The sequence below is a fragment of the Odontesthes bonariensis genome, chromosome 8, assembly GCF_027942865.1.
Source record: "Odontesthes bonariensis isolate fOdoBon6 chromosome 8, fOdoBon6.hap1, whole genome shotgun sequence".
Lineage (NCBI taxonomy): Eukaryota > Metazoa > Chordata > Actinopteri > Atheriniformes > Atherinopsidae > Odontesthes > Odontesthes bonariensis.
In genome coordinates, this window is record NC_134513.1 from 8,363,974 (window position 1) to 8,379,148 (window position 15,175).

General features: G+C 42.6%; 1 protein-coding gene across 1 annotated transcript in view; it reads right to left on the minus strand.

Moving 5' to 3' along the window:
• The window catches only part of pawr (PRKC, apoptosis, WT1, regulator), a 60,875-nt gene extending 48,916 nt beyond the window's left edge, over positions 1-11,959 (minus strand). The window contains exons 1-2 of the mRNA XM_075471535.1: positions 11,850-11,959; positions 10,919-11,580 (exon numbers count right to left, since the gene is read on the minus strand). Of these exons, the coding sequence (XP_075327650.1) occupies positions 10,919-11,458 (540 nt within the window). The 5' untranslated portion in view covers positions 11,459-11,580; positions 11,850-11,959. The remainder of the gene's footprint in view (positions 1-10,918; positions 11,581-11,849) is intronic.
• Between the last annotated feature and the right edge of the window lie 3,216 nt (positions 11,960-15,175).

Below are 15,175 nucleotides of genomic sequence, written 5' to 3' on the forward strand. Positions count from 1 at the left end.
AAAGATCAAGGCTTCGTGCGTTTGGCAGTTTAAACCCACATATTTATTCAGTTTCAAAGGTTCAACTGCATTCCTGGGCTGTTTGACTGAACTGTGTTTCCAATACTGTGTCCCTTTGAAGTGTGACTTTCTGTGGCCTTTAAGTGCAATTTCTAAAACAGCCATGGGAGAAAATCTCTCTCATATTCAGGGAGAAGAAAATTAAATCAATCCACTGATGTAGAAATATTTTCACTTCATCCTAAATTACCACATAAATCCTGTTTTATGCCAGCAAAATCTTATTTATTTTCACTCAAGGGCAACACGTGTGCCAAGAGGAACACGGTTCATTATTAAGAAGTGGGCTTTTAGCAGTCGTGTTTGTTAAAATTAAGTTTGTTCTCTCCGTGGTAAGAAATGAGAAGTGAACTTGCCAAAGAAAACACCGGCGAGACTGAAAAACAGCCAACATTCCTCCGTTTGAGACTTTAACTTTCCCCCTCTTAACTGAAACAGGAAGGCATTATGTTTGTTCATCAGTTGTCCGGGGATGCTGAAGTTCTATGTGTAGAACGAGCCTGCCCAGCAAGTCACAGCCATGTCGGTCACGAGAACAGTCTGAGCGAGTTTAATGGTGACATAACACAAAGGCAGAGCATTAAACCTGTTAGACTGCGGACAGAATCAGCCTGTCGATGTGCAGTCATTCATACGCGCATCACTGAGGCTCATTATCCCTCGTGCCATAAAACGGCAGAGTGAGCAGAGCTGTGAATGTGCCTGCGACAAACATAGAACCCTCTGGTTGAGTGGCAAACAGAACCAATCTAACTTTGATCAGATTGCAAAGTATTTTAGAAATAAAATGGCATCTTAGACGTAACTGGCCAGATTTGGACTTTTAAGAGGTTAATCTTTGGATTGCTGATACCTTTTGACAACAACGGCACTTAATTTGATAAAGCTGCTGTTGACAACTGCGCTTTGTTTTTAAGTCATAACGCCAATGACTGTTCTGTCAGGAAGCAGGTACAATCTTCTGGGGAAAGTGTGTTACAAAGGATGCACAAAGCGTAGTTTGGCAGATTAATATTGAGGACACAAGGCCCAGCGCCTGGGAAGGAGCTGTGACGAAGAGGAAGAGCAAGTCAGGCTACGAACTTAAGCTAAAGACGAGTACAACAAGTCCGCAATTACTTCCCCTTTTTCTGGGCACCCCCCCGCACAACAGATGAACCTGTTAAAAGTGAATTGAATAGCGGCTGTGTTTTCTTCTGAGCAAAAATTTTGCTCAATACCAGCTGCCAGTTGTGAAATTTTCAACTGCATTGGACTAAAGTAGACTCTGTGCATTTGGGTTTGTGACAGCCTACCAGTATTTTGTATTATTTTTTTTACCAGTATACTTTAACCTTCGATATTGGCCTAGATTTTGTAAATTTATTTGTTGAAGTGGCGTTTGGTGTGGGAAACAAATGTGTCTCTCATTGTATCGACATCCTTTTAAAGATGTCATCATATTGCACACCTTTCCATACCATTCCAACAACATCTGTATTGTTCTTAGTAAGGATTAGGCACTGACCTCATGACAAACGTCTACATTTCCTAGGATTGCTGAGTCTGTCTTTGACGTGCTTACAGGTGGTCAAGCAGTGGCACAATTCAAACTTTCTCCATAATAAGCACCACATTTGATCTTGTTATATGTTAGCAATGCTAGAACAAGCGAGGCTATACTATAAATTATTTCTAAGAAATGGAAGTAACCACTTTGACCATAGCCCATTAGGACCTGAAGCCCAATTTATGCTACAAGCTTTTAAGCCCAATTTTCAGACAAATTACACAGATCTGAAGCAAATCAGTGGCTCAGTCAACGGTCCTCAATTGCTACATGTGAACATTCTACAAACCTGATTTGAGAGGCTCGAGGAGAGGTGTCTTTGATGTTTCCAGAGTGCAATATGATGAAAGACTCAAGAGAGAAATCCCGTGGACAGAAACTGCTACGTTCTCTTAAATAAGGAGGTGAGCAAAACAGTAAGGAGCTAATGGTCTGCCTGACAACTGGAACTGCTTGATAAAGTAGGGGGTTAAGTCAGGTGAAATTTATTTTAGTTGAACATCAACCATATAGTTTGAACACAGTAGTGCTTCAAAAGATTAATGCAGATCTAATGCATTCAAATTGTAATTCTAATGCAGATTCTAAAAAAGTTGGAAACAAAGGAAACTGCTTTCATTGTAATATACTAACTTTGCCTTCGTAATTTTCAAATTTCTCGAAAAATAATACAAGATCTAATAGGTTGAGCTCACTCGTTGCCATGCTGGTCTTTTTGTGGCAAATGAACCATATTTGAACAAGAAGGCAAAATTGGAGAGTGATTCCTGAAACCTGATAGGACAAAAATGTATTTCTGTGAGGCCTAATATCTATCAAACGACATCCACGGGTTGGGAATGTAATCATTTGCATCATAATGACTTATGGGAAAAGTTTTTCTGAGCCTGATGTTTTGAAGCTAGCCCCTAGTTGTCAGAAGTAGTATTGCACAGTAGTAGTTCTCACCCAGATAAAAGGTGAGTTTTTAATGCCAATTAATTCTCCTCTTGCATAAAGTTAAGTGCAATATGCAAGACAGGGATTAAACTGTTTCTCATTTAAGAAAAAAAAAAAAAAAAAGGATTTTTCTTTGTAAAACAATTTGATTTCTTTCACCGATTAAGAGCACAATCATACAAAAACGGGGAAACACAGGCATACCAAATGTGAAGCAGACTCTAAAATACATGAGTGGGAAAAAGGAGACTGAGGTCTCCAAGTAATTCTACTTTAATGAAGATAAAAAGACAAGCTCCCAAATGCCTAATCATGCCGAGTGGCCTGATTAGGGCTGACTCACAGATTCCCCGCAGTCGCCAGCAAACACACAGGAATGTCCGACAAATAGGGTACACATTGCAGACGCACAAAAACCACTACACTAACCCACTCCTCCAATCCCGGACAACGGTAGACCGCCTGCGGTGTGAGTGTCTTGTGTGTCTGCGTACCCAGCAGCAAAGACCAGAATAATCCAAGACAACTACACAACAGGAGGAGACTTATTTCCAAAAGAAGGAAGCATGAAACCGATTATCGCTTATCTCTGCATGCCTCCCAAAAATCTACGGGGATTAAAATCCCACGCAGTTCATTTCTTTATGCTGCTCCCACAACACATGGCAAATCGTGTTTATGCTCTCAATGTAAATGCTGGTAATGACGGAGAAAAAAGGAGATATGGACAAAGTTCAAGTAAAAAGGCGCAAAATTACAGAGGCCGGCTGAACTGACTTGAACTTTCAAGGCAAACAATTCCCTGAACGGAGGGTGAGATGAGGACGAGGCAGTTCACTCTGACATTGTTTCACGCTCACAGAGAAAACAGTGGATTTAGTCAAATATTTACACGGCTTATGTTGAAAACTCGTTTTACAACATTTAGGGAACGCAAATTCCAAAGGATCAATCGTTTTTTTGCTCCATTTAGAGGCTCATTTTAGAATTTCTAGATGGAATGAATACAACAGTTCATTGTTGCCAGATGTTTTCATCTCGACATGAGCACACTCGTAGGTTAAATATTAACCATAAGGAGAGCAATCGTGTCAATCAGGCAGTAGCAGGGACGTGCGTATTGTCCCAAAGGCCAGCGGCTTCCCGGTCAGGAAACAGCCATTAAAAACAGCTGGGTGTCAGTGCCAAGGCCGACCGTATTACCCTGAGCTGGGGATTTTGTGATAAACTCTTTACTCCCGAGCCATATTAAGAAGTAGTCATGCAGGCTAAGTCTCACTTATTCACAAGATGTGCACATTCCTGCGCGATCCACGCAGGGGGGCATTTTGTTCCTCAGTAATAATCTACAGTCTGCCCCACAAAGTTCCCAAACACACATAACTACAGAGCAGTGACCTGGATGAGACACACTTTGAACTTTGTATGCAAAGAACACACACAAAAAGAGTAGGAATGTTCTGGGTGCAAAAAGCATCCCAGGGCACGTTAAAATGAAAGAAAACAAGTTAAATACAAGTCCAATTTATCAAATATAGTCTAATTTAAACCAAATATGATCCGATGGGATACAGTTTATTATCATTCAATCATCAGGCTCAAAATCATCTGATTCTGCAGCAGCTCTGTGAAGTCTCTGGAAGCCAAGGTTGAGTTTAGGATGAGAAAACTAAAATGTATTTGTATTTGCATGAGGCCACGTTACACAACGATAGATTAGAGAAAGCCAGTTTCCACATCAGCTTATATGTGAGGCTTTTTCAAGATGAATTCCAACATGTGCAGCAGTCAGTGAGAGTCCACATGCACTACAACTAGTGACCGCAGACTGAGTATACTGCAAGGCCACTAACGACAAATGAGCTTTGACCGACCTCCGATTCAACAGGTGGCGCAATAACAAACAAAGGCTCAGCAGACCGAGACTGTAAAGGGGATTTGCCACCATCAACCATCGCAGTGTTAAACCCTTGAGTAATTAATGCGCAGAGAAATCTCTATCCAAAGTATGTCACCAAAAAATAAGGCCAGAACTCGACGCGATTTTTCATTTCCTGGCAGTTTAATAAGAAACATCCAAAACCAAACTGTACAACAAAAGAGTACCGATGTACTCAGAAAACAACACCAATGTTAACAGCAGCTAGTTTCTGACATTTCCCACTCACAGCTTCTTCATCTCTGATCTGTTGATTGTATGGTATCTGACAGCGTAATGAGAGCTCACCTCGTCAGGGGTGATATTAAAGGGAACAAGCGTTTACTTTATGTAAACGTCCCACAGACTGAACCAAACCACGTGCCACAGTCCATTACAAGGCTGCTGTGTGTTTTATGAGGCGCTGAAAGACCCCCAGGTGCCTGTGTGGAAATGGGTCGAGAGGCAAAGACTTCATCTCAGGAGCAGAAGCGCTGGGCTTTCTCCTTTCCTTCAAAAATCCCCTGAAATTTCCCAAAGCATTCAGCATTCAGTTCTGAAGTATTTTTTCTTCCATGAAAGTGGATTTCATTCAAGCACGTGTTTCATTAAAGAGCTCCGTCATTCCTGTTGTTCAACAAAGTCAAACGGAGAAAACAAAACAGCCCCATCTCAATAGCTTCTTGCTTACCTAAGCCCATGACAAAATCCCTGAAGTATTTACTGTGATGATGACGTGACCTTGTTTGGAGAAGGTTTGAACGCTCCGCCCCATGTAAATTCACCTACTTACTTCCAGAAGTGCATTGTTTTTCCCCACAGAGTTGCAGGCATTCAGCACAATGCTGCAGGGAAAAACAAACACGTTTAAAGGCCGTAAGCGCGCGTCTACGTTCAGATCGGCCACTAAAAATATCCGTTCCAACTGGAAGAGGCCCCCGAAGAGGCAGAGGAGCAAATAAAAAAGCTACAGCCAATAAAACAGCAGCGAGGAATGAAATCATAAAAGTTTAATCACACCCAATGAGCTATAATAATCTAATGTGAATGTTTGTGTGTCGCCACATAATCTAATAATACAGTTCTTCCATCTTCTTTAAGCGCCAACATCTGGCCAGAACTCGAACGGTTTTATGTTCTCCAATGTGAATATTTTCATTTTATCCTCGTCGTACATTAAAGTAAAGCAGGTGTTTTTGGGACATCCTGTCCCTACTTATGAATTGGGAATACATTTTCAGAATATTTCCATTTGTAAAGTCAGATTATTCTTTCATTTAAATTTATAGTGGCAGATCTACGAGCGGAACAGGTCGTGCAGTCGTTAGTGGGACAAACTCATCCATTTGATCAAATCGTGCATTCACCGCTGCTGCTTTGAGCTTTGGAAACCAAGCTCTGCTCTCAGCGTGGCCCCTCTCCGAACATCCAGCTCCACCCTTCACTGAACGTCAGCGCAAAACAAAACGGACCTGAAACGTTTCGGACACCAACGAGGCCGAGGCGTTTGAATCGGTGTCAGCGCGGCGTGTCTTTATGAGAGCAGATCGGTGAAGAATATTCTGAACCGACTCTATTCTGGACTCTGGACTGATGCAGAGTTAATGTGGAATGTCATGAGTCATAGAGATTAATTCAGCCTGTAACTGTTCATAGTTTAATGGAACAAAAAGGCCAAATAAACTTTGAAACTCTGATCCATGTCACACTGTTTCAGCTTTCAGCTGTGGCTGATGTGTGTTCTATCACAACGTTTACTCATTTACACCAAAATGAGCTCATACAGCATGTGTGGGGTTTTCAGACAGAAGCACACTGTCATGGATTCAGCTGGAATCATGCTCAGTTAGCATGCAGTGGCATTATAATATCTCCAGTTGCGTTTGTGAACGCTATCAATAGAGCGAACTTCATCATCCCTGTTTTCAACGGAATTTATGGGCATCTTTGCAACTACATTCACAAACATGGCTGAGAGTTTTGATATGGCCAGCTGGTATTTATACTGGCGTGAATAAAGTCAACTGGTGATATGAAAGCATCCGTTTGCGTGGAACAAACACAGTGATGTGTCTACACAAACTGTCTCCCAATAACACAGGCCACACCAGAAATTCAGACTACACCATCAGTTCAATAGAGTTTATCTATATTGTGCCAACTATTGACCAAAGTTATCTAAAGGCTCTACACAGAGACACTGGAGGGAGGCTCAAATATTAATTAGAAGAGTTGTCAAAAGACAGGATTACTTTACAGATTCAAAAAAATGGAAACTGCATCCCATTTGCTTGTTTATAACGGTTAAGTGAAGCTGTGGAGGTTTATCTGTCCGTCTCCACCCTTCCTCCAAAATAAGAAATCTATTTAAGTGTTAACGTTTATGTTGTACATCTACACAGTTTGTCAGATTTTGTGTTTTTATTGACAAATCAGCAAGCGTTGGGGGTTTCTTTCACAAGAATGATACCAGTAAGACATGTTGATGTTTTTATTTTTCCAAGTACGCTGCAGAAATGTTGAGTGAGGTCGCAGCGCCCGACCCAACAGTGAGGCTGCGGAGCTGAAGTATGGAACACAGCCCGTCCAAACAACCCTCTGGTTTCACAAAGGCCTGGGTTAAACAAGCACTCCTCTTGTCCTCCATATCCTCCTATCACCAGAGTGCTAACTCCCCGAGCAGTCGGCTCAGTATTGCACGTTAAACCTATTGACCTCCTCGTCCGAGCTGCAGACAAATAGCTGCGAGGTGCTGGCAGGCTCCACGCTCCCCTGCAGCAGCAGCAGCCTCTGTGGGGCAGATTCCACAATCTACACCAGACAAAGTTCACACTCCTGGGTTGAGGCGTCGAACCACAACCTCATAACTCTCAGAGCTCATAAAAGGGAACACAACAAGTGACATGATTCACCGCATGTGGCCTGACCGACGGGAAACGTGCTCACATCACGACCCGAAGCATTACCAGAGGAGAGAATTCAGCTCTCCGCACACACGCTCTCTCCAGTTTGCACATTCCTGTGTTGCTTAAGCACGTTGCTGGCAGGTCAAAGGTCAGCCTCAGCTACAATGCCCTCCACTCTGAGGAGGTGAGCAGGGCGGGAGAAAGGAGACACCCTCCTGAATTGCAGGTTTTTTTGGTGATTGAAGCCGTGCAGAAGCGTCCTTTCTCCAGTAAAGTAGGCAGCTTTTATCGAGCCATTATGGCTTCAACGGGAAGAAGATTGGGTTCCCTGGATGCTACAAATCCCGCTCAACAGCTATTATACTGCACAGAACCAGCAGGGAGATAATCCCAGGCATCTCTATTCACACCTGTCCACTCATATTCACATCACAAAAGGGGTTTGTATGAGGGACTCTTCATTTGCATAGTTTTGGTTCTTCTTGCGAGCAGCAGTGGGAGAAAGGAAATGTTTAACTAAAGGAATATGGATCTGCTGCACCACCAGTTGTTTTGGGTTTTTTCTTGTTGATGTCTGATTTTTAAGTGGGTTTCGAAAACTTGGGCTGTCATTGTCATTCTGGTCTAAACTTTTTGAGCTGGGAGCTTTTTTCTTCTGTTTCTCCAGGCTTATATGGTTGTAAATTGAAGATGTTTGGTCATTTCTGAAGTGCCTCTGGGCAGCGTGTTGAGTGTTAAAAACGATCTTTTGGGAAAAAGTTGGAAGGTATTACAACATACAACTGAGGGTTAATCATAGGATGGGCCTTTCAGAATTCTTATGCCCAGGGGCCTCCTCATCTCGTTGCCGGTTCATAATTAAGGCTTTTGAGTGAAGAAGCAGCAGAATGAAGATATCGGTTTGGGCTGAGGGAAACAATTGAACTGTTATTAACTTCTTGATTTTTGATCAAGCGTGATGGAAATATTGTATATTCCTCCAACATAGCTTTTAGTGCCTTTATGTGACTGTCAACTATAAATTGTTGCTCTATAAACAGGGATTTTAATCAACTGCCGAAGTCCCCACTTGTGTAATTTATCCTCAATATCCCGTGTCGAATAGTTTTAAGTGTTATGGATCGTTCGAGAGAGAAAAGAGCAAAAAAGAGAGAGAGAAAGAATATACAAATGGTCAAATTAGCCGCTATGGATTTCATGAAAGGATGTTGATGCTTGAGATCGGTATCAGGGTCACCGAGTACAACTCAACTCCGATGCCACCCCGACACGTCTGCTATGCGGAAAAATTTCAAAGTGGGAAGTAAGAGTTAGTCAAAAAGCAACTTAAAAGGTCCCATTTGATACAATCAATTCGGTAAGATAGCTCAAGTGTGAAAACCTGGCTGAACAGCGACTTCACCCTGCTAATGCGGGCTCTGACGAAGCAACACACTCTGAAGGAAACTTTGAATAGAAAAGTGTCTGTGAGACAGTGATAAGGCAAATAACTACCTTCAGACAGACATATCCTTTCTTGAAGCGTTTAGTGTACTCAAGCAGCAATTTTCGGCCTTGTCTTAGTTGGTTAGAGAGATCAAATAACACAATTATGAGCACCATGTTAGCATCGAGGGATCAAGCTAAATTGAAGGGGGCATCTTATTCGTGGCTTTGTCTGAGTTAAGGTCCACTCTTTCACTAACATGACTAACAAATCAGTTTCCAGGGCAAAATGAATCAAGATGTCCCTCCTTTTATGACCAACACAGGCTTGTCACAGCATTAGAGATCAGTTGAAATGTCCAAAATAAGGAGATATCTCACGGGAAAAGTATTTTGTATGTGAAATAAATACTTTAATCTCAACCTAGTCGGGGTTTTTTTGTATGTTAAAGAATGTAAACATGTTCTAATTGACACCTAGAATGAAATCGTAAACCTTTTCATGTTTAGCTGGCAGCACACATAGCAGAAACAGATAGTGGCACCCAGGATACTCCTAAAATGTGCTCACATTCAGGATAGGATGGGAGAATTTACACATTAAAATCACACAGAAAGGGCACAAACTTAGAGGAACAAGTCATAAAACATAGCCAGACCACCAGCTCATCAGATTACCCCCGTCAATTGCAGTCCACTCCCCCACTTTACTACATAATCAGCTGCCTATGGGCTCCATCTGACATGTCTGGCACAGGCCAGAGTCCTGAAGCCCGGCATAACGGCCTGGCTTGTGACCAGTTTCCAAACAGCTTTGCTCGACACTGCTGAGCACCTAATAACAGGATGTGGAGCACCAACTGACAAGCTGGTCAAACTCCAAGTTGTGCTGCCCTGGGGGAACGCAGTCCTGGGTGGCTATCAAAATGGGGAATCAAGGGGAAATGGGAAACGGTGTGGTTATGAACCACTTCTGCAGGCATCCCACTCCCATCACCTTAATGAAAAAAACATGTATTCCCACCATTTCTGTGTAATTTGAGTGTTTGTGTGTATGAGAGTACACAGTCACAGAAGTGGCCCTCACCGGGCTGACTGGCACAGCTTCGTATCACAGTTCCTGCATATGTCTGAACCACAGGAATCAGGCAGGAGTGTGACACGATTTCAATCCAACAACAATGAATGTTCAGCACCGCCTTCAGACACACACCAGCCGACAACTCCCCTCCCCGAAAAGCTGCTTTCATTTCTCTTGCCACAGAGGGCCGATTAAACTAGACACACGTATGAGAGGAATTTGGAGACTTTTGGCAAAACAAGCTTCTTTTTTTTTTTTCCTTTCGCTTTAAATCATCTCTGGGAGAGCAGCACACACTGACCGCAGGCGATAGCCTTCGTGAGTCGGGACACTTTTTCAAAATCATCCCACAATGTTGAAGACAGACAAAGAATGTTAATCAAGAGAAATTAAGCCCAATTACAGCAGAGCAAACCCCAGTTTCCTCATATGACACCACAGCGATGTTTTAAGAGGCCAAACTTTTGGATATAATCTGTCACCAAAGATAACCTTTGACTTGGCCTGTCCAACTCCTCTTACGGACCTTTACTTATCTGTGCAACCTTAGATTTGATTAAAAGCCGGTTAGTGCAGCAACACCATAAAAAAGGGAGACTCTTTTTTAACTTTCCCGTCCCCTACATGATATGCAAATATGGCAGCTGTGTTATGGGATTAATGGACTGATACTTTGGGCAACAAATTAAATAATACAAGCAACTCAAATGTCATAATGGAATAGGAATTTGTGCTGAAGAACTGCCACTGCAAACCTCAGACAAATGTCTTAACTCTCTCCATTAAACCCATTCTAGGTATTTAGTCAAAAAATAACAAATGGCAGCTTCACTCAAGAACATAAATGTACATTTTGGCCTTAAAAGTTCTACATTATTAACATGTGGCAGAGGTTAAAGTTTTAAGCACAAACAATCACCTTACCTCCTGACATGGAACTCAAGAGGAAACTTTTATGGTTTTTCTTTTCTTTTTTTTTCTTTGCAGGGGATTCACTTGGTGTCCCAACATCACATGAAACACGAGCAGGACTCACTCACCTCATTGGACGGTATGCTGACAACACCTGTAGATCTCCTCTTTTCCCTTAACTTCCTCTTCTCAATCTGTCCTTTCCCCTTTCTGGCACTGGGGCCAGTGCTCTTCTTCTCCTTCCCCTTGCTGGGTGATGGACTCTCCTTGTCACTGTCATTGCAAGACATTTGAGTGGAGTCCGGAGAAGCGCACTGAGTCTTCTCTGACTGAGGCGGGGCCTTCTTCAGGTTGCTCGCCGGGGTGGTTGCGGGTGCGACAGGGTGGTGCGCTTCCTCCTCCGGTCTCTTTAGAGCACTACCGGAGGAGGACCGTGCCAACGAGTAGGAGGAGGGGTGGCAGTTGCCTGCAGAGGCGCTTCGGTCTGGGCTGTTGGTGAGGTCGATGCCCGGAGGAGCGGAGTGGCGGCTGTTGCTGCCGGCACTCAGTGGAGTGCCAGTCGCTGCGGCAATGTCCCCGAGCATTTTGGCTCTCATTTTCTCCCGTTTTGCCTTCCATTCCTCCAGAAAGTCTGTGGTGGCGTTTGGCTTAAATCCGCCTGTAGCCATGATCCTTTTCCTCGCGCGCCAAACTAGTGAAAGTTGACCTTAAAGTTGAAGTTGATACGAAGTTTTCAGCTCTCAGCTATCGTCCTAATGGCACCACATTCCTCAAGTGATTAACCGAGGAGCTGTTGACAGGTAGAGGGGAAATAAAAGTTAGCCTCACCACAAACAAAACTGTAAAGTGTCTTTTAAGACTCACTCTAGAAATCAACAAAGAGTATTTTGCCTCGCGCAGTGCAAATGTCCCCTAAATTTCTTGAAAATGTCATGTTTGCTGCCAGCTTAAAAGCGTTGCACGTCTTTGGGTTATCTCTAACCATTTCCCTACAAAAAAAAAGAAACTCAAAACGAGCCAAAGTTGACGAAAAAGTTGTGAATTGTGACGGTAACTCACCTGCGAGGAGCGTTTCAGACGCCAAACTGCTCTTCTCGGTCCGACCAGGTGTGACGGAGCTCCGCTCGGATGAATGACGCTGGTCTGGAGCGCTGGGTGCCGCTGTGCTCGCTCTGCCCTCTGGATACACGAGGAAGGCCGAGAACACACGAGCGCTCCCGATTGAAGCCGAAGTGAAGACTGAGCTCTCCGTGGACATAAACACTGCCATAGTCCTTTAAGTACTCCCTCTGGGACCCGAGGCAGATCGTTTATGGCTCTTTGTAAAGATATTTACGATGCTTTACGTTCCCTTTGAGTAATTCCCTTCGAGATAAGTATAAATAAATCATTCAATGCTGTTGCTCTTTTGAAGATCACATTTTCATCATTATAAATTTGGAATTTCATAGCTCTTTAATTGATTTACAACTCATACAACTCAACCTGTGAGGCGGTTCTCAAGCACAAGTGCAACCCAAAGCTCTTTACAGAGCATGGATTTTACTCCAAATTTAGTGTGTTTTCAAGGTTTCCTTTTTAACTTTCTCCCATGATTTCTTTTCATTTTTATTCCTATCATTTTGTTGTGTTGCGTAAATGACCTTTTACAATTTTAAAATGCAATTATAAGGACAAGTTATTGTCACTGACAATAACACTGAATGTGGAGGAACTTATTTCTAGCTTTTGAAGGAAACTCGTGATTAATTTAACATTTCGTGGGTCATAAATGATAAAAGCAACAGTGACAAGTTGTTCACAGCCCAGGTTGGGGTGGGATAGGTATGATGTCCTAAAATGAGCAGCACAGCAATAATCTTTCCATGTGAATCTCTTTGAAATGACTATTTCTGCCTTTACAATAAAAAAAACTTTTCTTTTGCTAGTTCAAGTTCAGAAGCTTCAGAGCTTAAAAACTGGATTTTAGCAGTAAGTTTAGAGGTTTAACTTTATCCATCATCCAGAAGTACATGGCGATAAAAGCCTCTGTACACCTCCACAGCTGTTACTTACATCAAAAGCACAATGTCACTGATTTCTTGACGTCAATGGCTCTTTGATAATAGCGCAGTTGGAGTTCAACATTTCTACAGAAAAGAGTTAGTCAGTCATTGTGTTCTCCCACACAGATCCAACAGACGCCCTCAGGCAGTGGAGAACTCATCCAACCAGCTCCAATCGGAGGAGTACTGCCTGCATCACCCTGTTGTTTGCATATGTTCCCAGAAAAAGAGTAGGGTGTGGATACAGAAAGGTGTATTTCATTTGAATTACCCTATGATTGATAAGAGGTGTTAACTAGGTGTTGAAATCACTTGCACAACAACAAAAAACCAGTCCTTTAAATGTTGACATGAGTCCAAAATGTTCATCGATGACACGCTTGCGAGGCACAAATGCATTTCCCAGCACTGTTTCAAACAGCAGCAGGAGGTTTATTTGTTAGTGCTGGAATAGATTTTCTATCCACGAATAAAGAGTTAAGATGGTCAGTGGTTCAAACTTATTGTCTCACCAAAGAATTCATCTGAAGGCAAGGGTAAAATGTAAAAAAAAAATCACAACAACCTGTTTAATTGATACATTGTTCAAATGCAGCATCTTATATGTTGCAACTGAGAAATACGAGTTTCAAAGAGCTTTCACAAGCTTGGACAGCAGCATGTTTATCGCTGCTTCTTAAAGACAACTACTTAAAGACACTGACGCCAAAAAAGTTGATAATTTTCTTCTGCTCTTTGGCTCCCCTTTCAGTTGTGGCATGTAACATAATTGTCATAAAAAACAAATCTCCATGTGAGCCCTACACATAAATTATTGTCATGTTGAAGAGGCGACAAAGACACCATCCAACCCCCCTGGACCATTGCAACACCTTGATTCTTTTCTTCTTCAGACATTCTGCTGTAGATCTGCTGCTGTGTTTGGGATCGTTGCCCTGTTGATGACCCAGTTACAGCCGAGCTTTAGCTGTCGGACAGATGGCCTCACATTTGATTCCAGAATACTTTGGTATCCAGAGGAGTTCATGGTGGACTCAATGACTGCAAGGTGCCCAAGTCCTGTGGCTGCAGAACCAGCCCACATCATCAGCCCTCGACCACCGTGTTTATCAGTTGGTATGAGGTGTTTGTGCTAATATGCTGTGTTTAGTTTCTCCAAACGTGCTGCTGTGCATTATGACCAAACATCTCCTCTTTGGTCTCATCTGTCCAAAGGACATTGTTCCAGAAGTCTTGAGGTTTGTCCAAATGAAGGTTTGCAAACCTAAGCTGAGCTGCCAGGCTGTTTTTACAGAGAAGAGGCTTTTGCCTGCAGCCCTGCCAGTGTTTTTGTAATTGTACTGTCACAAATTTGAACATCTATCATGCTAAGAGAGGCCTGTAGAGTCTGAGATTTTTTGCAGTTTTTCTGAGCATTGTCAGTCTGACTTTTGGTGAACATCCACGCCTTCAAAAATTGACAGCTGTCTTAAATGTTTTCCACTTGTGAATAATCTCTCTCACTGTAGAATGATGGACTGCCGACTGTTTGGAAATGACCATATAAACCCTTCCCAGATTGATGCGCAGCAACAATTGCTTCTCTAAGATCATTGCTGAAGTCTTTCCTCCTTGGCACTGTAACACACACCTGAATGTTCCAGACCAGCAAACTGCCAAAACATCTGCTTTTACACTTGCTGATGATCAATAATCAAGAGCATTCGATTAGCAGCACCTGGCAGATACTTACCCTCTTATTTATTTCCTATGGGAGTAGTAAAGGTGTACTTAGTTTTTCACACACTGACTCTACATTTTGGCTTTGTTTTCGTTGTTTTTTGTTGAATAAATAATGCCACGGTGTAATATCTCATGTGTTTTTGTTCATCTGAGGTTTTTTTTATGTCCTGACGAGTTAAACTTTAGAAATGACAGAAGGTGCGCTTTATTCAACGGCAGTCGTGTGCTGATGGGAAGATCTTTAGTGATAACTCAACATGGCATTCCAGGGATGTTCAGTCCCCCTCCATTCTGGCATAACCAGAGTACACACTGTCAGAAATCTAATTTCATGCTAGGATAGCAGTCCTATAACTAGCCGTGCTGAGGGGCATGAACCATTACGTGGGTAGATTTGTGTGTGTGCAGTTGATCACTGATACCCACATGTAGATTCATCTGAAAAGAAGCTTTTTTAAAAAAAAATGTTAATGGAGTAATGTTTCTTTTGTTTTTTTTAGTCATACACCCCTCCACATCCCACTCGTGAGTGGGAGGCCAGACCTTCACCTATCATCCTTGTGTGTGCCAACCCTGTTACAGATAATGAAAAAACCTGGGTGGAGCAAGGGAGTGAGG